Source organism: Puma concolor, chromosome A3 (genome assembly GCF_028749965.1).
Source record: "Puma concolor isolate L17-30 chromosome A3, mPumCon1.1.hap2, whole genome shotgun sequence".
NCBI classification, from domain to species: domain Eukaryota; kingdom Metazoa; phylum Chordata; class Mammalia; order Carnivora; family Felidae; genus Puma; species Puma concolor.
In genome coordinates this window covers 106695465-106719229 of record NC_141669.1, presented here as the reverse complement: position 1 = coordinate 106719229, position 23765 = coordinate 106695465, and the positions used below count along the sequence as shown (strand labels likewise).

The following is a 23765-nucleotide window of genomic DNA, read 5'->3' as shown; positions in this document are numbered from 1 at the left end:
TTGTAGAAGAACCCCAAGATAAGCACTTTTCATAAATCGCCCTCAGAGTCAGAAGTGAAAAGTGGACAAGATTAGAGTAGCTGAGCATTGAAAGAAAAAAAAAATGGGAGGAGGCAGTGCCCATGGCCTGTCCCTTCCAACCGGTCATAGGACTGTTTATTGTTACCATTCATGAAGGTCTGGCTGGCGGCCTCAAATCCTGGCCTTTCCTGTCTATGAGGGACCTAGCTACTTAGCCCAAACTCTCAGACCAAAGACGAGGCAGCTAAGGAAGGACAATATTGAGACTAGGACCATATTTCCTGTGCCCTAATGCAGTGTCCTCCCTAGCACTTCCGGCTCTCACTTGGGGCCCACCACCAGGATTTGCTGAGAAAGGAGATACAGGTCAACTGTTTAGAAGTTAGCAATTGGCATCCACAAAGGTCGTTTTCAAACTTGTCTTTGACATAACCTACTTTATTTGTGTTTGTTTCTTCCAACAAAGTTTCACAAGGAAGGCCAATGTGTAGGGAAACCTTTCAAAGCACTATTTTGGTTGAAGAAGGGGGGAGTCTGGAATAGAGCTGGTGGTGGCCTCTCCTCCACCTCATTCTCTGCAGGCGCTTCTGTCAAAACCCCAGGAGATTCAGGATGCTCGGTTTAAAAACCACTCATCTGGAGGAAATATTGACGGGTTTAAAGATCTGCCTCACAATTAAGACAGCATCTATTTAAATATTTCTATATAGATTACCTGTGGAGCAATCCAAAAAATAAAAGAATTGGAATGACTGTACACAGTCAACTCAAACAATACAGAGTCTCTTCCTCAAAGACAAAGGCAGATGAAAACTGGGTGACGTGTTCAGTTCTTTTCATGGCTTAATTAAGTTACTACAGTGAGAAAGCGGCTGAAAAGCCACTCTAGTATTTTATTGATTAAGATCCCATTTAAACTCCACCTATTGACTTTCTAGCCCTCTGTGGAAGGTCACAGAAGAATGACATTATCAACTGTGTGTTCAAACTCCTCTTAACTTTGTGTTTCCTATGTTCATAGACTTCTCTGTATTTCAGTCTGGCTCAAATGAAAAAAAAAAATTGTTTCAATATTGCCATTATGAGTCCATTGTTCATTAGTTGACTTGGTAACATACTTCCCTTTCCCTTCTTGATTGCATTTCCTCCTTTCCCAGGAGTCTGAGGCCTGAGGAGAGGCAAATGCCTGGCCTAGGAGTCCTGGGTTTTTCCCTCCTCCAGGCATTCTTTCAGTGACCTCCATGTCTGCTGAGAAGCATGGCAGTAGCCAGAAAGTCACAGCCATGTCCATTCGTAGCTGAAGTAGCCTTTATTCGGAAAACAACCAGTCAGGAAAAAAATAAATTGTAAAAGACTAAGTCAAATGCCAGTTCCAAGATGTGGGGAAATGAGGTGGGTAGCCTAATCCACTCTAGAATGCTGAGTTTTCTTAAAACCTCTTTCCCTCAGCCAGCTATCTCTTCCCAAGGTGCTTTGTAGTTTCACGTGAGAGCTGAAGGGACAAAGCAGATAATGGCTACTTTCCTGAAAGTAGCATTAACAGTTGCTAACTATGATACCTCCCCCTTCTCAGCAGAAGTCAGGTGGGACTATGGCTCGGTTAAAAAGAATGCCTTAGTAGGTAACACTGCTGGAGAAAGGCCACTAAGTCATAGGCATTTGGCCCCCAACATCTGCGTTACCCGTAGTCTAGTATTGTTAATAGTTGGTTTTGTACGAAATAAGTGGGAAAGAAACAGTTCAAATGTAGAGAGAATCAACTTCATGGAAAACAAACTGTCTACAAGGAACCCAGATGATATGAGATGTGGACTGTTTACCCTAACACCTACCAGCTAAAAAATGTGCCATGGCAATAGGTGAAATAATGTCAGGAAGCAGAGAATGATCTGTAACTTCATTAATTCGTTATAGACATTCTAGAAATTCTGTCTTAACTCTGAACCACTGTGGTCTCTAGGAGTCCAGAGTGAAAGCAAAACAGAGTAGAGATAACATTATTTTAAGATGAAGGCTTAACTGAGGATGTTTGACAAAATCAACCTTCTCACCTAACACTCTACCTTACATGTAGAAAATAAGCCAAAGATGTTTCTTATTAATGTTGCTATTTGTCTTTGTTTGGGTTCCCCCAGGAGCCAACTCTGGGAGAATTCAAGTACAAAGAGTTTGAGAGGTGATACAAAAGAAAGTGAGAACAAGGAAGGGAAGGCAGATAGTAAGGTTGTGAAACCAAGCAAGTTATCCATGTGTGTAACTGGGACTCGGTCCGGAGGTGAATTCTAGAAGCCAATGTAGAACACACACCTGAGTTTCCCAAGCATAGTCACTGCAGATGCTGTTAGAAAATATTAATCCTCAGGCACTTCTGGCCTGCATCACATAAAACCACCAGACAAAGAGTTGCACATGGAAGTCCAGCCCAACCATATTTCCTGGGGCACCAACACAGGCTGCTACAATGTCATTACAGACAAAACCATATTCACCATGATCACAATAGTATAGAAAGAATTCTCCATCCAACTCTGCAACTATAACCAGCACGTCAAAGGAGAAATCCTCCAAGGTACCTGATGCTCACTGAACTATTTTCTTTATTCTAACACCTATTTGGTGTAATTGTATGGACACTTTAATCTGACAAACACGTATTATCCATGTGGCTTAAGAACTCCAAAGAAGTGGAACAAACTCAAGATAAAAGTCTTTGCTCTTAAGGAGACTATAATTTGAAGGGGAAATGATATATACAAATAACTATAATACAAAATAGAATGTAATACACCTCCATTCATTCACCCAGTATCTATTGAGTGTCCTTTGTGTGCCAGGGAAGCTTGGAGGGAAGGGGAAGTTTTCTTTATTGAGGTTCTTGGGAGTGTTGGGAATTGCTCTAAGAAGGGAAGGCTTTTGAAGAGGAAAGTGACATTCAAGCTGTATTTCAGGAATGCTGAGACATATAAGGCACTAAGAGATAACATCTAAGTAGCTCAGAAAGCATTAGTGAGCACATATTCTAGGCCTGCCTTTACACTAGACACTGGAAGAGACATAAATGAAGGGAAGGTTGTGATCTTTGCACTTAGAAAGCCAGTGTTGCACCTGACCAAGGAACATGACATTCTAGTTAAGAATCTAGAACATTTTTGCCTCCTTTACCTTCTGGTCAGGAGCCACTGTAAAGGGTCTTTTCGATAGAGCAAGATGACAGTACACTAATAAAAGGCAACAAACTGTTCACAACCCTCTGAGAACCTCTAACTTTTAACCATTAACCTTTTACATAAATCTAGTGTAAAGACTCCAAGCCTGTGTTTGAAAGATCAAGTTCTAGGATAAAGAAGATATATATACAGTTGACCCTTGAAAAACATGGGTTTGAGATGTGTGGGTCCACTTATACATGGATTTTTTTAATGAATAAATACAATACAGTTCTGCAAAAAAAAAAAAAAAATATATAGAAAACAAAAAACAAAGAACAACAACAACAGCAACAAGAAAAACACCACACAAAACAAAACAAAAAAAGAGATCAAGATTCTAATATGGATTCTTTCCTTACCTAGCCACGTCCATTTAAAAGGACTATTAAATCTCACTGGGTTAGAGCTTGTTTATCTATCGTGTCAAATAATAAAACTTCGTCCTACCTACCAAACAGAACAGTGAGGAGTAAATAAACTCGCAGATGTGAGAACATGTTGGTAAAGGGAAAGTGTTAAATCAAAGTTAGTTGTCATCACTAAGAACTTTCACACAAACCATATCAACAAGTTGAACTGAGTGCAGGGGAGATGGCAGGGACACAGAATCCCTGACAGCTGGCTGAGAGGTTAATCGGCAAAGGCTTTGAGAGGAGCAGGTAGCCATTTATGACACTATCACACAATAATGTGATTAAAGTAATAGAACAGATATGCAATCAAGATGAATAAGAATCTGTAACACTGACTCCAGGATTGGAAACTAAACAGATAAAATCAAGAAACCAGCAAAGTTCATTATACTCTTACAAAAGCACAGTTAGTTGGCATTTGTAATCGGAAAGTTTGTGCCCAAGCAAGGGTGCTTGAAAAGGGGACATTTAATAGATTATTTCTGAAAGCAGACAAATAGATTTTGGTGAGCCATGGACTATGAAAGCCATCTGCACTTACTTTCCCTGAGCTGGTCTAGCAGAACTCACACAAGGGTCACAGCACCAGGAATAAACATGAGCCAAGGAAATAGCTTTTCTGTGCTGTGCTTGGACTTAGGAGGTGTTAAGCCATTGGGCCAGTAGCATTCCAACATTCTCTGATATCATTACATTACAAGTGGGGATTGAATGATGATGAATGGATTCTCAACCACCTAATCCCATGGACATCTGAACAATTGAGTGCCAGAGCCTGCCTAATTGGCATTTGGCTCCACAGAATGAGGCTGGTGGCCATGCTAGCTGGCAGACACATGGTCCAGTTTGCCCGTCTCAACTGTGTGATGACTTTGTGTGGATTTATAGGCCATCTGTCTTCCAAGGCTGCATTCATAGAAATCTCTGTTCTTGTGAGCTTTAAAAGATTTTACCTGCATGTGTTTGGCTATTTTTTTTTTAAGCTAACTAACCTGTTTTTTGCTGTTTGGTTGTTTTTTGGGTTTTTGTTTTTTTGCAAAACCCACAAAACAATGTCACATCTTCTGTTTAGCATTTCTCTGGTTCTCATGTTGGCATAACAGGTTTCTTGTTGTATTTTATTTTTCCTGCTAAAAGTCAGACTCATGGGTTGGAGAATAAAAATGTTAGAGGATGCCTTTAAATCACATGCAGAGATTAGAATGTAAATTAAGTCTGGAAAAGAATTTTAGTCCTTGATAGACAAATCCGAATCAAAGAGCTAATCCTCACGCCTCTGCCAGATGGGTCACTTGTGCTGCCTGAGCCCAGCTTCTTTCACAGATTAAAGTAACACGTTTTAGAGAGATAAGTAAATCAGGGGGAAAAATTGCTCCTTGGTCACATTCAGGGCTATTTTTAGGACTAATCCAGAGTGCCCAGATTAAAGCCAACTGCCATGGATGCAAGACCCTCTCCTTTTCATCATCTGTGTCCCTTATCCAGCCCAGTGCTGGGAAAGTTATGTGGGCAAACATCATCAGTCGCACACACCACCATCTGTCCCTCTCCATTGCCCCACTCACGCTTTGTACCCCTGTGACCTCAGACAAGCCACTTAACTTCTCTAAGCTTCAGTTTGTTCAACTAAAAATGGGATAGGATTTTTCTCATAGGATTTTAGTGCCTGGCACATGGTCAGTGCTCAAGTAAGGGTAACACTTCCTTCAATGATGATGATGATGATGATGATGATGGCGATTATCATTGTTACTATTTACCTTCTCCCGGATTATGTATGGTATTCAACAGCAGGATAGCATAGTAGTTAAGAGCATGGAACACAAAGCCTGATTACCTGGGTTCCAATCCCATTTTATCCACTTGTAAGCTGTGTTACTTTGGGCAAGCTACTTGCCTTGGGTTTCTCATCCACATAAGGGGCATAAATGTATCACCCACTCCATGGAGTTACCATGAGGATGAAATGAGTTAATATTTGCACATACTAAACAGTATAGAAAAGTTCGTTAAATGACATACTGGAAATAGATAAATCTCAAGAAGCTCTTCAAAGAGCTTCTCTGTCTTCCTTTCCTATCCTGCTTGCACTTTTACAATACATTTCCTTTCAAGTCAGAATCCATTATTTAAAAAAAAAAAATACTGTGTTTGTAAATACAGCCAGTTACATTTTCTTTCCCTGAGCCTCCACGGCATAATGTTTTTCTTTAGCGCTTTGCTGCTCCAGCTTACATCTGCTTTTAGGACTACCTCAGGACCAGTTCCATGCCAGTGCTTTGATGCCATGATTGGGTCATTTCCAAGGTCACCATCCTGGTAAAAAACACATACTGAATAGAAAAGAGCCTGACGGCGGGACTTTCAAGGCACCTTGGTAATGTGCCATGAATTCTAGAGATTAGCTTCTGAGCATGCCTTGCTGTACTTTTCTCCTCTGGTCATGCAGCTCCTGTAAAGTATCATGAGAAAGTGTGGTGCTGAGGACTCACCACGAACCTCAGCAGTTTCAGGGCACAGGGGAACATCAGCTTGTGGTAACTGACCTTATCGATAGTCACTTTCATAAGCTTATAGGTAGAATATGAGGGTTTATGGATTTATTTCAGATATACTTCTTGTGAATTTAAAAAGAAATTCTACCAGGGCTGAACAAAGAGGCTAAGAGGCCCTGTATTGAACAGGGCAAGTGACTTGTCAATGCAATGTAATGAAGAATCAAGTCTTCTATTGTTTAAGAATTGATCTGCCCTATTCTGAATTATCATAATCCCCTCTTTGTGGTCTATTTTGATGGCTTTAGACATTTAGTGCCATCTAATTAGTGTTTCTGCCAGGGGCTAGGCAGAGGGACAGGGTAAAAATAAAACTTTTCTGCTGTTTCTCGCCACTGGGGAACACCAGGGCTTGGAACTTTAAGGAACACCTCCTGGGAAAGGAGCCACAACCTTTTCTCTTCAGGACACACTTGTCTGGAACTTCCCCTAGACTTGGGATAAGGAAGTCTTAGTAGAGGAGTGCCCTCAGAACCAAGAAGAAAAAACATCCTTTCCTCTGCCACCCCTCCCTTCCCTGAGGCAAAATTAGAATGCTTTGTTCCTACTGTATTGGAGAAGAGTGAGAGGACTTGGAAAGGAAGAGAGGAAATATCTCATCTGAATACTCCCAACTACACCTGAATTGAATATGTAATTTATCTCAGGTGCCCTAGAATTTAGTTCTAGAAGTCTCCTTAAATTTTTTTTAGATTTAATCAGAAAATTTCTCAGGCAGTGCTTTGAACTCAAATTATAATTTTACATGAGAGACTTGGGAAAAAGAATTACATGACATCAAATTAAATCTGGGTGTATTTTCTTCTGATTGAATTAAGTTATGAGGAACACATCCCATGACCACCATAAGGGGAGTTGGACAATTCACTGGCACCCATAAAATCAAAGGCTGGCTTGTCTCCGTAATGACTGCCTTAGAAGCACGTAGACACTGGCACCTCCTTACACACATTAACATACCTGTTCCATACAAGCAGCCTTGTGAGGTTGGCAAGAGAAACAAAGGGGACCAAGCACCTTTCTGCCTGATAAGTACCTGAGTGCTGAGACTGCTTCTGTGACTCTGATAACACTCTACCTGGGAAAAGATATAGCAAGGAACAGCCAACTGACAAATTAACCATCTAGCACCCTCTCTGGTGAGATATTGGTCACTGCTTACTCTTCACTAGAAAGATGTAAGTAAGAGAAAACCAGGGAGGCCTATGATAAGTCTCTGACCTGGCAAAATAGGTCAATGACAGAAGACCTTCAGCTCCTCCCATCTGATTCTATTTCCCTAAAAACGCTAGGATCAAAGGGCAAAGCATGTGAAATCTGACTTTATAAATTTAACAGTCTGGTGTAGTAGAAAAATCATGGGTGGGCACCTGGGTGACTCAGTTGGTTAAACGTCCAGCTCTTGATCTCAGCTCAGGTCGTGATCTAATGGTTTGTGAGATGGACCCCTGGGTCAGGCCCTGTGCTGACAGCATGGAGCCTGCTTGGGATTCTCTCTTTCCCTCTCTCTCTACTTGTCCCCTGCTCATGTGCATGCTCTCTCTGTCTCTCTCTGTCTCTTAAAATAAATAAACTTTAAAAAAAATAAAAGAAAACTCATGAAATATCAGGATAAATATGTTGGTCTGAATATATTCAACTAAATTAAATTATCTTGAAACTACACTAAAATTAAAGGAGTTTTTTTTTTTTAAAGGCGTAATCTGGCAAGGGTGGAGACAATAGGCTAAGAGACAATAATTACATAATGTCAGCAGCTAGTTATATGCTTATTGCTATTACAGACAGGGGAAACCTATCATACATCTGCCATGTAAAAAGCTGGGGACTAATCTGCATTATTCTATGAAACCTTAAAAGTCTTAAAAATTGATAGTGTCAGGTTCCTCTGGAAGTAGGTTTTGGAGTACAGCCTAAAATAAGGTTGACTACTGTTTAAGGGATAGTCGGAACTCCTCCCTGGATAAAGACTAAAGATTTACTCTCTGGAGATGAGGTAACAGAGAGTCTGAGGATGACACAGTCCCAGGTGAAGGCAGAGCTACAATTTTGAAAGCAAGGAGATAAAGTGATCATAAATGTACTGAGTGCTGAGTTCTCCAGCCTTCTTTCCGCATTTGCTCTGGAAGGCTGATATCCAGGCCTGTACTCTCCTGGCAAGTGATTAAATAGATCTTCTCTCAGGACTCTGATCAGCCCAGGATGAAAGTCCTAAAAGTATTGACATTAGCAGTCACTCCAAAGAGACAAAGACTGATCTCTCTGCAATGATATTTTTTTTTTCAACGTTTATTTATTTTTGCGACAGAGAGAGACAGAGCATGAACAGGGGAGGGGCAGAGAGAGAGGGAGACACAGAATCGGAAACAGGCTCCAGGCTCTGAGCCATCAGCCCAGAGCCTGACGCGGGGCTCGAACTCCCGGACCGCGAGATCGTGACCTGGCTGAAGTCGGACGCTTAACCGACTGCGCCACCCAGGCGCCCCTCTGCAATGATATTTTATTTTCAAGTTTATACTCAGTTACCCAGATGCATTCAAAAATCCAGTCAAACTTTGTAGTCTACCGTTTTGAAATATGAACAGAAAATTAAAAATTTCTAGACAAATGAAAAACTTTTTTTTCAAGTAGAAATAAGGAAAATGTAGCTTTGGAGAAAACAGTGAGAAGAAAACTTTAATTACACATGTGCTATTTATATCCTTAGAAAGATAACAGAACATATTGCACTACGGAAAAAAGAACACAATGCTATTTTTTAAGAAATACCAGAGAACACAAACTGGCCCTTAGAAGGGCCCTTAGATTGAAAAGAAGGGCAGGAGAAACAAAACATTAAAAGAGTATTGGAAATAAAGCTGAGGAAATCTCACAGAAAGTAGAACAAAGAAATAAAATTAATAATTTGAGAGAGGTTGTATTAAAATGCAAACTTTGACCCAATAATGTTCCAGAAAGAGAGAACAGAGGAAATTATCATAGAGATAGTTCATGAAATGCTTCAAAGGAGGCGGAAGGAGGCAGAGCAACAGTTGATGGCCATGGCGTTTGTGCAACACCACATGACAGTTTCTTTGCAGCAAAGATATTGCTGAAGAATTATAAGACCTCTAAATGGCCACTGGGACCATCATTTTGTCATGCCACTTGCCTCTTTTATTACTTTCAAGATCGTTTCTCCCCAATGAAGTCCAATCTTTTCACTTTTGCATCACTGGTTTCCCTTTTCATTGAACACCTGAACTTCTGAACAAAATAGCTTCATAGAGCAGTGTTTTTCCTGTTCCTTAAGGGACTTCAATTTTTCCTACTTTGGTTCTGAATGGTTCAAAGGCTACATACACTTATATGAGTGGCATATCCAATTGGAAACATACCAGTCTTCTAACAAGAAAATATGTAAAGGGCTTTATTTGTAGGCTTTGTAAGCTGGCCTTATCCTTCTGGACTTATCTTCTTGGTTTTATTCCAGAAAGTTGTAGCATTGCTTTTAGTTGTAGTTTGATGTTTCCTAATGTCATCCTAATATGGGACAGTTTGTTTTTGATTTAGCTAGTAATCATCCTTAATATATTAAATCACTGGAACTCAGAATTTATGGGAAGAAGAGACTTAAGAGCTTGTATAGTTTAACCATCCTGTGGTTGAGGAATTTGCCCCTTATCAGTTACTGCTGGCAGAAATGGAAGCTAGATTTTTTTGTGTGTTAATTTTTTTAATGTTTTCATTTATTTTTGAGAGAGACAGAGACAGAATGCGAGTGGGTTGGGGCAGAGAGAGAGGAAAGCACAGAATCTGAAGCAGGCTCCAGGCTCCAAGCTGTCAGCACAGAGCCTGACACGGGGCTTGAACTCACAAGCTGTGAGATCATGACCTGAGCTGAAGTTGGACGCTCAACCAACTGAGCCACCCAGGTGCTCCTGGAAGCTAGATTTCTTATTCTGTTACTAATTTGTTTAGAAAAACAGTGTTTCCTAGCTTAATTCTCAAGGTTTTTTATTTTTTCTATGCTCCTCAGTATACCAGGAAAAAAATGTAAGCAGTTTTGCAAAAATAGTGCAAGGTTGATGGAGAAAGGACTGATACATTTAAGTCAATAGCAACAACAATTATCCAGCTATAGGTTATATGCAAAAAGAAAAATCCTTTAAAAGTCTGTTTTCTGTCCCAAAGCTTTTACTAGTCAGAAGTATTTTTTAAGCTAATTCATTATGCCAAAAACATCTGCATTTTTCCCAGTGAATTGCTGATCCCTTAGCTGACACTTTACAACTTATAAACCTACTACTCCTTATCCTTACCATTTCATTGACTTTTCTTGACTTTGACATATGTCTGCCTAGTCATTTGGTGCATCAAAAGTCTTCCACATTTGCTCTTTATTAGCAACGCAGAGCTTTGGGGTTGAAAAGTTGCTCCCAGGTGTCTGTTCACCTGCAGTCTGTAATAATATTCTGAACTGTCTTCCAAACTCTTTCATTGTTCTTATTCAAGGTTAGGTAAATTCCTTCACTGGGAACTTTTAAATTATTTAATATAATTAATTGTAAATAATCTTCACAAATACTGACTCACCCAACTCTGGGTTGTTGTGTTTTTTTACTATTATTGATTTAAATCTAAGCTAAAAAATTATGTTAAAATCTTCAACTCCTGTAAAATTGTAAAGGTAGAGAAGATAACCCAAAGGTTATGTTTGCTTGACCTATAGAATATTAACCAGCTTTATATTCAGTTTAGCAATATTTTTATAAGTTTGGTTTGGGGGTTTTATAGGTTTGTTGGGGGTTTTGTTTGGGTGATGTGCTAACACACACATGTGTGCATACATTGGTGTCTCACAGCCTTCTTTGAGATTCAAGTTTTGCCATCTTCTTGGCTTTCTCATTAATGAATTAAATGAAACTTGGACACATGTTCTTTGGCATATTTTAAAGTATAACTTGGCCTTAATTATAATATCCTCCTTTGGGAATAACAAATATATAGCTTATACATATAAGATTCTCTGTCTTGCACCTATGAAAGACATCAAAATTAATGAGAAGCATGGCTCAGAATTTTTCTCAACATATGCCCAGAAGGCACTAGACACAATAAATGGGCATTGATGCTAAAGTTAAAATTAGTCATCCTCGCCATATTGGTGTGTTTTGTTTTAATTGCTCCTTAAAGTTGCTGATCGGGCCAAAGGATATTTATTCCTGCAAGGTAACAGACACAAACTGACAGCCTTAGAGTCACCAACACCATAAAAGTGGTTTGATTAGCCACACAACATTATATTGCTGTCATTTGCATGCCTTCAGAAGGAGCATACACTTGTGAGTTTTCCACACTCCACGGCTCCCTGGTGCACACATTATTCCATTGGTCACATTACTTTCCTTCCTGGGCCCCTAAAGACACTTGCCTTTACTCGTGTCCTCTGAGAAATAGCTGTAGTTAGAGACTGAGCTATATGAAATTGTCATTTGCATAGGTTAAAATTGCCAAAATTAGCAATTTCATATGATTTGACCTAATCAAATAAAAGAATCAAAATTATTCTATCCTTCATGATCTTCCACTTTCAAATGAATTTATTTCCTATTTTGAATCACTAATAAGCAAAATAAAAAGACTGATATAACACCTACTGTGCACAAAGAATTGGGGTAGATGCCAGGGACGACAAAGATATCAAGGCACACCCTGCTTTGGAAGAGCTCATGCCTGATTTTCAAAGTGTGAATGATCTTATTTTCTATTAGATCATGAGCTCTATGAAAGCAGAGGCTGTGCTTCAGTTTTCTGTGTACTCATCACGTGGCAGATGTTCAATAAATCTTTGTTAAACAAAACGGTAACAAAGTGGAAGGTAATGAGAGAAGGAAGAAGGAAAGGAGAGAAGGAGGGAGGGAGAAATGGGCATTGGTTTGAGAAGCTGCCAAGATGGACTTGTCACAGGGAAAAAAAAGGAAGAATATGAAGAAATTAATTTTTTAAAAAATATTTATTTCTAAATGAGTTCTAGACTCCAAAATATTTTTTTAAACTATCTATTGGAATAGCTTTGACTCTAAGTGGCATTGATTTTGGTTTGTTTCCAAAATGAAACCAGTCTGAAAGGATATATGCATTTCATCATAAATGAATTTTAAAACGAAGCTTCAAGAGCAGTAACCAAAATATTTTCATAAATGGTAGCATGATTGGAACAATTTCTTTGTTAGTTGATGCTTATTTGATGGTACAAACTATGGCATCTATTAAAATTCACACAAACATACCAGTATGTTGACCTTTATGTCATTTCTAATGCATAAGACCTTCTTAACACTTTTTCCTTTTGTCATTATTTAACATATCAAAGTATATATTAGAGCTGGTTTTTATTAAGTTCATAGTGCAAAAAATTATTCCTATTTCAGTTTGTTTAGGAGATTTTTCTTTTCATAAAACTCAGCTTCACTCACCAACAACCAATAACTGAATTTACTTTTAAAATGTATTTATTCCTAGGAAATATTAAAGGCAGTTTCGCTATAATTTTTCCAGAATTGAGAAAAGTACTCATCAGTTACTTTGAGAAACCTATTGGATGTAAAAAGATTTACATTGTGGTCAGTAGTCAAAACTAGCTTTGTCACTTGTGGATGGCACACAACATTTTATCATTCAAGAGTATTGTTCAAATCAATAAATATTAGAATTATTAGAGATCATGCTTGTACTTATGGGTTTGGATAGGAGTAAAGAGAAGGAAAAACCATTGGTGAAAGAGTAAATTGCTAGAACTTGAAAAGAAAGCACACTGGGTTATGTGTACTAAAAAAAGGCTTAAACATGGGTATAGCCTCTAAACCAACAGTTCTATTCCTGGGAATTCATCCTAAAGAAATAATTAAGAGTTTGTGCACAGATTTAACTATCAGAGTATTCAGCACAAAGTTATTTATACTAGTGAAAAATTAGAAACAACTTTAACATCCAATGACAATGAAAGATTACTTAGCCGTGCTATGGTTACATACCTTATATACATAAAATATAAATATTATAAATTACATGACAATGTTTCTAACATATTGTTCAGCTAAGACAAAGGTCACTAAATCTAATTAAGGTCAGTCTAATTACTAAATGATTGCACCTTCATAAAAGAATTACACACACACATACACACGCACACGTTTTTTTGTTTTCCTGGAGGGCATACACACCAGGATGTTAACAGCACCTAGTTCTGAAGAAAGAGTTAGACTCGTTCAGAAAAGTTTTACTTTTTATTTCTGCTCATCTCTTTTTCTAATTTTTTTTTTCAGTGAGCATATGCCACTTTTATGTTAATACAAAACTCTTTCAGCAAGAAGAAAGAAATGCTACCCTCCAATGTTTACAAGCAGTGTCCCTACTACTCACAAATGTGCTGGGGTTTTTGAGGCTCTTATTGTTAAGGCTGAAGAAATAAACTGTGGTAATGATCAAAATAGTGAAGATGACCTCTCTGGGAATTCCATAAAGATTACTGTAATAAAGATAAAGAATTATCTCAATATTTAGCATCAGTCATCTCAGAAAGGTTACAACAAAAGCAAAATTCTAAATAAGATCCGAGTAAACTAAAGTGGGAGTCATATTTTCTTCCATTTGAAGTAAAGCCATTCTAAATAAGAAACTTAAAGACCTCCTTGTTTATGAGCATTTGAGTTTTTATTCCTAGGAAAGACTCATTTGTGGTCATCTATATTTTATGTTTCAGAGAAAAAAAATCACAATTTGAAAACACTTCCACCTCATTTTAAATAATAAACCCATTCTTGAATAATTTTTTTGATTATAAAAGTAACATATACTCATAATAGGAAATTTGGAAATTCAATCCTAATTCTATTACCCAGAGAGAAGCACTCATAACATTTTGATGTCCATTCATAAAGTTGATAACCATTTTTAATTTAAGAACAAAAGATTGGTGTTTAGGTATTTAAATCCTCTGAAAGTCAGTGAGACTCATGTAAGTACCTTTTTCTCTATTATCTGTGGCATTGGGAGATAATTGTAGTGCAATGACATAATACTTGATGACTATTATCCATGCTAAAATGCAATTGTGCCTACTGTCTTCTACCTTGGATGCTACCAGAGTTTTCTGGAAAAAAAAAAAAAAGTTAAAGCACCATGATACCATCAACCCATGAAAAGAACACATTCACATTCTTCTTAACTCTTCATTTCCTCCAGGACAGATATCAGTGGATGGCTTTATGCGCTATCTGAGTGGAGAAGAAAATGGAGTCGTTTCGCCTGAGAAACTGGATTTGAATGAAGATATGTCTCAGCCCCTTTCTCACTATTTCATCAATTCCTCACACAACACCTACCTCACAGGTACGAATTCACAGTTCTTTGACAATGACTTTAGCCAATCTCACCAAATTTCATCAACCTCTACTTTCTGTTGATCAGAAGGGAAGGCATGTTTTCTTTCATTTCCTGGATGTAAGATGCCTCTGAGAACTGACTTCCAGGACCAGAGGCTCTGCCTGTAAGAGGAATATCATTTCTTCACAACATATCTTTTCCTGTTTTTAAGTCTTCTAAAATGTATCCTGTCTAATATCTTTGGGCCAATGGAATTTTTGTGGATTTGACCTCCTTCTTTAGTGGACTTCAAACCATTGGCAATACTACCTAGTTCTCTGGACTCTTTTCATATACAGCAAATTTCTTTTATTTAAAAAGATTTTTTAAGTGTATTTATTTTTAGAGAGAGAGAGAGAAACAGCGCAAATAGGGGAGGGGCAGAAAGGGAGAAAGAGTCCTAAGCAAGCTCTGGGCTGCCAGCGCAGAGTCTGATACGGAGCCTGATTCCACGAAACTGGGAGATCATGACCTGAGTCGAAACCAAGAGTCAGACGCCTAACCAACTGAGCCACCCATGGGCCCCAGAAAAATTTCTAAAGCATAAATAATTTACTTTCAAGGCAAATAGCTAATTTTGCTCAAGGTGCAATGGGGCTTTAGATGTAAACAAATTTACCCCTGAATGACAATCTATACTTCATTGTAAATATTATAATAATGAAGGAAAAAACAAATGTGCTTCCAAATGTGATCCTAAATTGAGCATTGCCATATTTTTAGTAGATTATTAAACAGAAAAAAATTAAAGATATATATATCACCTCAACTTAGTTTAAAATTAACATTTTTAATAAATACAGAATTTAATAAAGCTAAAAACATTTGTATAATCAAAATACACTTCTTGAAGAATACTTTCCATATGGCAGATTTCTAAATACCAGCCTTGAAAAAACTTTGTAAAAAATCTACTGGTTACAAAAATAAAGGCTTTTCAGGGGTGCCTGTTGGGTGGTTCAGTTGGTTAAGCATCTGACTTTGGCTCAGGTCATGATCTCACAGCTTGTGAGTTTGAGCCCCTCATGGGGGGATTCTGTGCTGACAGGTCAGAGCCTGGAGCCTGGTTTATCTCTGCCCCTCCCCTGATCGAGCTTTATCTCTCTCTCTCTGTCTGTCTCAAAAATAAACATTTAAAAAAAATTTTTAATTAAAAAAAAAAGGCTTTTTAAAAAGCCATATCACTATCTTACTTCAGACAGTCCTCACCCAAATTAATAGAAGATAGCCAGACCTTAAGACCCACAACGTACCTGAAGTCTGGGGTCTCATTTGATACGTATAAGTTTTAGATGCCCACCATGCCTTGAGAGAGGTTTTGATGTGCCCATGGCTCATTGTCTAGGGGCATGCGGTTTGTGTTGCAGGGTAGACCAGCGATGCTATGAACATAATGACGGGCATTATTCATGGGTGTCCAAGAGAATTTTACAGGATTCAGTTATACGGCAAATAAGCAGCTCTTTCATCTAAACTCCTTAAGGAGATCCATCCATCCCAGTACAAATGTATGTTGTATTGGTATCAAATGCAGCATTGGCCCGGTATCCCACACTTGGTGAAAAAATGGCTTAGAATAGAAATGACCCTTCTATAGAGAGAGCAAAGTAGCCTCCAGACAGCTAGAGTGGACTGTTCCCAGGATTATTCCGTATACTCTGAGAGCATCTAATCAGAACCAGATAGTCTGAGTTCTAGCCTGTTGAACTGCAACTTGTATGTTCTTCATAAAAACTGAGTGGCTATCAGGCTACTCTCAGCCTGTTTTATTTCAACTGACATTATCTACTAGGAGAGATTCCTGCCAAAAAGTAATGAGATTCATGTTTGGCTCATCCTAAACTCTATTTTTGTCATTTCTTGCTGCATAACAAATCACTTCAAAATTCAGTGGCATAAAACGCCCACCATATTATTTTCATCCTCATTCTGTATGTCAAGAATGCAGATAGGGCACAGAGGAGATGGCTTGTCTCTCATTCCTGGTGTCTTGAGCTCCAGCTGCCAAATAAATACCTGGGGATAATGCGAACACGTTGGGTGTTGGAACGGTCTGGATGCTTCCCCACCATCGTGTCTGGAACTTGAGCTCGGTTAGGACTCCTGACCTAGTTGCCTATAAGAAGCCTCACCATGTAGGTTAGGCTTCCTCACAGCATGGCCACCCCAGGGTAGGTGGACTTCTTACATGGCAGGTCATGGCTGCCAGAACAAGTGTCCCAAAGAACAAGGAGGAAGCTTAACTGCCTTATTGTACATCACCTCTGAAGTTCTGTGCTGTCACTTTCTTATTTGTTAAAACAGTCACAAACCTACACAGATTAAAAGGGAGAAAACATAGACCATAGTCCTCCTTGGGAAGAGTGTCAAAATACTTTTAATTTGTTATCTTCTCAGGGGATTCTTAATCCTATTTGGTACCAGTGACCAATTTGTCATTCTGGTGAAGTTTATGGACCCTTGTAAGAGTAGTATTAAGTGCATAAAATAAAGTATATAGGATTAAGGAGATAATTTCCAATGAAATATTTTTATCAAATATTAAAAAACAAATTTGTGATAAAATAATATGTATTTCAATGAGCACAATTTAAAAATTAGCATAAATAATATGATGTGACTATTTGCAATAGTGGAATAGGATGTGAAAATATCTATAATTTCACAGTTCTGCTTGTACTGCATTTATAAGAGATTGTTAAATTTAACATAGAATTTTAGATTAAAGATGTAATCTTGGTTTCTCATCCAAATTTGAGGAGGTCAATAGAACCTCAAATTAAGAGTCTAGATCTTGGGAACCTGGGTGGCTCAGTCAGTTAAGCATCTGACTTGATGGCAGCTCAGGTCATGATCTCAGGGTTTGTGAGATCGAGCCCTACATCGGGCTCTGCACTAACAGTGTGGAGTCTGTGAATTCTCTGTCTCCCTCTTTCTGTCCCTCCCCAGCTCACGTTCTCTCTCTCTCTCTTCTCTCTCTTTCAAAATAAATAATCATTTAAAACAAAAAAAAGAGTCTAGATCTTTCACTTGATAGCATCCTAAAAAATATAACTGTAAATACTGACACATGATGGAATCTTGCATTTAAGACTACAAGATTCTTAAAAATATGTAAATATACATTCGGTTAAATTTTGGACATTATATGTGGTTTCATCTGCCTGGAAGTCACAGTATGCAATAATTTTACCAATAGTCCTTCTTATCTCCAAAAGTGCCTTTCAACTGATGTATTTACATCCATTAGTATCTATATTATTTGCCATATAATAAATGAGGCAATGGTAGCAAAATGATGGAATAGTAAGACTGATTAGATATAGTCTATATCCTTTTTACCTTCTCTCCGAGGACATTAATTTCTCTTTCTGCTTATCTTTATGGACTTATGGTTTTTAAATTTTATGTAGATTCACCAACCACAGCCATTGTTCTCTTTTTGATAGTCGAATTGTCTCAGCTTTGGTCAATGGAAACATTTCTTAGGCTGGTTTCTATATTCTCTTGACACAACCCATTGATCTTTGAAAATGTCCTTGCTTTCTGGCACATCAAGATCTTCCAGGCTTACTTTGTTCCTTTGTGCACTACACGTGGAAATCAGACTTTTCCCCTGAATGACCTCTGGTTCCTTTTAGTGGAAAAAAAAATTGGGTAACAGTAATTTGAACCCTGCACTATGGAACATTGTCTCTGGACCATTTCAGTGAACAAAGTAAGAAAAGATACATTTGTTTATGAACTGTGCCAGTTCATATAAATGTCTTCATTCCTACTTCCAATGTATTTAAATTCCTGATTCTATAACTGTGCTTCCTTTAGCAATCTTGATACCTATGAAATTTATGTAATTAATTCCCTTATTTTACTAACAACAAAATAATAGCTCCAGGAAAATTGTTCAGTATCAATAGGAACTATAAAACTACAAAATACTGTTCAGTTTTTCTCTGTAATTCCTTTTTGTGGATGTTTTTTAACTGCATTTCACCAAGGATTTTTAGTCTACTGAATTTCTTCCAGAGTCACTCATTTGCCCTACCTCTGAATACCTTGGTAGGTACAGATGCGGTAGAGAATTTGGCTTCGTTGTGTCGGCTTGGTTTTTGAGTGTCAGCAAATTAATGGTTGATAGTTATCAGAAGTTGAAGCTTTCAGCTACTAAGAGAGAGAAGGGTCCACTCTACTTTTTGATGAAGAAAGAATTCAGGGGCACCTGGATGGCTCAGTCAAGTGTCCCATCTTCAGCTCAGGTCATGATCTCATGAGTTTGAGCCCCGCGTTGAGCTCTGTGCTGACAGCTCAGAGCTTGGAGGTGCTTCAGCTTCTGTGTCTCCCTCTCTCTCTGCTCCTCCCTTGCTCATGCCCTGTCTCTCTTTGTCTCTCAAAAATAAATAAACATTAAAAAATTAAAAAAAAAAAAGAATTCAAAGAGCTGTCTCCAAATTGCAGTACAAAGGTCTCAGATCACCACCATCTGATATACAGGATTTCTGACCAAGTAAACCAGGTCTCTTGCCAATTATTTAATTTCCAAAGTAGTATTAGAATTCCCATATTTTTGAATATTCAGATTTTAAAGCTATGTTATCTATGTGAAACCATGTTATGATCTTTACAGGTTTTTTGTGTCTTGCTTACTTTTCTGAGCTGTACATTATTTTACTGAGGTTTGCATTATATAAATCCACATATTTGTTATGTTCCTTTATCCCAATACCAGTAAAAGTCTTTCATTTTCCTACAGGTGAATTAAGGAAGATTCCCCATAGTTAACAAAAAAATCTACATATAAATTCTAATACAGGCTCTGGACGTTTTGTCTGAAATTCTCTTTTGAGAATTTGGTTTTACTTCATATGATATTATTAGTATCCTCACTTTAATTATAGATAAACCTAATGTAGAACTGTCCCAGAGGCCTTTGGGTAAGATATAAACATTGATGATACAGAAATTCAAACTTCCCAAAGCCAATTAAGAATATTACAAAATAAAGTTGAAACCAAAGTAAAACCCAATAAAATCCAATTAAATGTTAAAATCAATACCTAGGAAATGAGATCTTATACTTTATAGGCATTTCCAGAACAAGTAGAAACTTTTTCTATAGAAATGTTATTTCATATAAAGGGTATTTGGTGGAAAAAGGAGTTTTCCTATTCAAATGAGTTTTAGAAATGCTAGGTACAAACAAAGGTTGGCACCTATTACAGTACGTTTTGAACATATGGGAAAAAAGCTTACAGATGCATAATCATTAAGGTTATGATCAACCCTGTTCCCCCACTGTCACCACCTTACTTATTTTCTTGGAGCACATTAAGAACTAGTATTCCTGAGAATGCTGGTCTAAATTCAAATAAAGAGAATTTTGATATTTGGAATGTTGTATTTTGAGCATTCAAAGGAACTATAAAAGTTAAATGTACAATATGAAAGCCAATCAATTTAGAAATGCATTATTATTATTATTATTATTATTATTATTATGTCTATTTCATTATTCATTATTGCCCTTCTGTTGACCATCAGGATGCCCAGAAGGAAAAATAAATGGGATCATTGAAAGGAGTGTATGCACATCAACAGAATGAGTTGGTTTTTAATTATGATGGTCATTTTTCATGGGGTTTTGGATAGTCTTGGCAGTACATCAAGTAGTGATTATGTTTTAAATTATTATTTTTCCTTGAGGAACCCACCCTTATGGCTCAAAACAAAATTCTCTCAGAACAGTATGCACTCATTTCAACCTATACTTTTTCAGCTCTTCATAAATCTGTACTCTAATCGATTTGGGAGATAATGGCTCCATATTCATGGACAAGAAAAGTGTTATGTCTCTGAAAAATTAACATCTCCGTTCAGCTTAAAAAACACACACACACCACACACACACATTAGATTTGAGGTTTTAGTTATCTTCCAATGAATTAAAACACCTGATTGAATGTATCAAATAATTATTCAACTCCTCACATATATGCTCTGAGCTGCAAAAAAGTTCTAGAAATGATTTACCCTTGTCATTTATCCACTACCAGCCCAGACTGAGTGTTACTCTCTGCTTTTCCATCTCTCTTACTCTTTTAACCCTTACCATGTGTAACCTTTTGTAATTTATTGTTGGTTTAAAGCACACACAAACCTATGAAAGTTGGTGGCAGAATGGAAAAAGATCATGTTTAGCAAATAAACAGACTGCATTTAAATTTCCCTTTAAGTAAATTAACTCTTCTAAGCCTTAGTTTCTTCATTTGTAAAATGAAGATAAATTGAAACAGCCAGAGTATTTTTGGCCATTAGTAATAAGATACTAATTACTTAATGGCTTGAATGTTAAGGAATTTATTACCAATCACAGCAAGAAGTCCAGAAGCAGAGTAGTTGAGGGTTGATTAAATTAGAAATTCACTGATGTCATCAGAGACCCAGACACTTTCTATCTTTTTGCTCTCCTTATGGTTGCAAGATCCCTGTTCACCCTGAGCATTGCCTCCTTATGAAATAAGATCCACATGGGGCACAGGGCAAAGGTCTGTCTTACGGCCCTTTGTGGGAGTGAGGTCTCCCGCCCCTACCCAGTAGACTTTCCTTTATGCTGTATTAGATACAGTCCAGAGTTATACACCACATAGCAATGCCTACATTAACCACTAACGTGGACCACAGAAGTATTGTGAATGATTAGGAAGAATTAAGATTTACCCCAGGGCTGAGGAGGGGACCATGAAGCATACCAGAACCTAAATAGAATATTCTGTTGGCAAGGAGAAAGAGAAAGAAGAGAAAGAAAGGGCAACCGGGTGTAAGTGTAAGATTGGGGTGAGAATTAAACTCCCTGGCACTTAAGAACTTCTCCATTATTTGTACTTGCCTACCTGCCCAGATGGGTAGGGGTAAGGAACATGTCGAGTGTCCTTTGTGCATCCCCAGGAACCAGTATTTGCCTCTCATAGAGAACATGTTTGAGAATGTGCACAGACCCTAATGGTGAAGCTTCTATAATCAGTAAGGCATATGCTGAAAGTTGCTTCCCCACTTTCTCACCTAAGCCATCTTGTCACAATTGGATTCATGCTGAAGACAGCTTCATGGTCTCCCTGGGGCAAGAGGCAGACACTTTGGGAGAGACATCAGATCAAACGGATGCCCTTAGAAATGGTCAAGATGAATAACATAAAATTTATATTTTGGACAGTTTTCTCAACTGTAACTGTGGAATTAGGTGACTTGAACGGCTGACACAGCATTGAAAGCAAAAGGCGAAATGGTTCCTGTCTCCATTTATAGAAAGAGATCATATTTATGGAAGAAGGCCACTGAATTAACAAATGCATCACATTCTGGAAATTTTTTGCCATAGAGGTTGAAAAGAAGACAATACATAATGATAACTATAAACATAGACAATTTCTCAGAAGGCTATGTTAATAGAAGGATTGTTATTTTCCATTTTATGATCTCTTCAATCCATGGATGCCTTGAGTAATCCTAGACAAAACACAAGTGAATGTAGCCAGCTGACCAAAATGAATGCAGCCAAGTGAGAAGTTACAGAGCTATGACTTGGGGCAGTATTATGAATTGAACTGAGATGGAGCTTCAGCTCTCCAGTTCAATCATGGGCTTGGAATATACTCCAGAGGGTATTCACAGCTAGGCAGAGATGATGTCAGATACTAGTTACAGAAATAACAAGGGTTGAGTGACTCATGACATATCATTAATCCCAACCCCAGGCAATCCCCTGGCCCAGAAGCTATATTTTATTGGATGTAATCAAATGGAAATAAAATGGGTAGTGGGATATAATAATGAGGAGTTAGGAATGTTAGGGAAGAAAAATAAACTAGCTTTGAGGATTTAGGCAGAAAAAGATGAAATAATGGAGAATGTTAATATACATATTTGGAAGAAAAATCTCCATAAATGAAGGAAAACACACAGGGAACCTAAAATGCATTCCAAGGAATAGAACAATTATGGGTAAGTGTGAATTTTCTAAAAATATGCTTTCTTTGGGAGGCTTCCATTTCTAATAAAGACTATTCATTTTAAGATTGAACAAGTTGACCTTTGAAGGATTCTTCTGGGCTTAGGTTGTTGGGGAATAAACATAACATAGACACATATACTCTCTCTCTCTCTCTCTCTCTGTCTCTCATCTTCCATTCTTTGGTGTTTTTTTCTTCAGATTCCTCTGCATCTCACAAACCCAACCCCATACCTTACCAGGTCTTTAGAAACATTAACTGATTAACATTCAAAAAATACATCAAATACCAGCTAATTTGTTCTTTCAGTGATAAAAAAAAATTTTTTTTTGCATGCAAATCCAAATAAATGTTTCTAGAAATTTTTTGAAACTTTTATGACAGAAAGCTTTAGTGTGACAGGTATTTCTCTACTAGAGTCTACCATTAAATCTTATCTAGTTTATGTATCCATGGGAAGTTCCCTCCTGAAGTTAGTAACACTCAGTGAACTGTTCATGAAATAGACTCAGAACCTGCACATTGTGTAATGGTATTGGATAGTCAGTAATACATTTAAACAATTTTCTAGATAGCACACAATAAAATCTTCTCTACTCTTTAATAACATACCATTTTCTGCAGGAGCTAGCATTTTTAATGAGTTATCCAATAATTATTTGCATTCTTCACTTTCTTTAGCTAAAGCAGCCTCCCTTAAGCTTAAAAATCATATAAATAACTGTCTTTTCTCCTTCACTGTCACTGCCCACCCGCATTTTTTAATGCAGCAAAACCTTTATTACAATAAACTTTCAGGCAATTATAAATGGCAAATTGATTATCTAGCATCAGGAACTTTCCAGAATATTTTGTCAGCATTTCTTCCTTCACAAAGACATTTGTGTGTTTAAAATGCCCTATTTTTCCAGCAGAGAAAAGTGATTATGAAAACCTACTTAATCAGCCTTTCATGCATTTACTAGAACTCTATAGAATTCAATACTGTCATCCTTTTGTTATGCTGATGTTTGGGTGTTGTGACATGCATATAAAAATAAAATTAAGCCAGTAGGCTTATCCCATTTTCTTTGTCCTGTATGTTTTCCCTGGGCAGATCTTGTCTATTTCAAAGTTATTTTGACTGTTTTCATCAGTTTGTCATTTTTTAACTATTTA

At 37.6% G+C, this 23765-nt stretch overlaps 1 protein-coding gene across 3 annotated transcripts in view; it reads left to right on the top strand.

Annotated features, from left to right (window-relative positions):
* Positions 1–23765, top strand: part of PLCB1 (phospholipase C beta 1) — a 704439-nt gene that overhangs the window by 505916 nt on the left and 174758 nt on the right. For all 3 annotated transcript variants that reach the window (XM_086701714.1, XM_086701716.1, XM_086701717.1), the window contains exon 10: positions 14425–14571. In XM_086701714.1, the coding sequence (XP_086557840.1) occupies positions 14425–14571 (147 nt within the window). The remainder of the gene's footprint in view (positions 1–14424; positions 14572–23765) is intronic.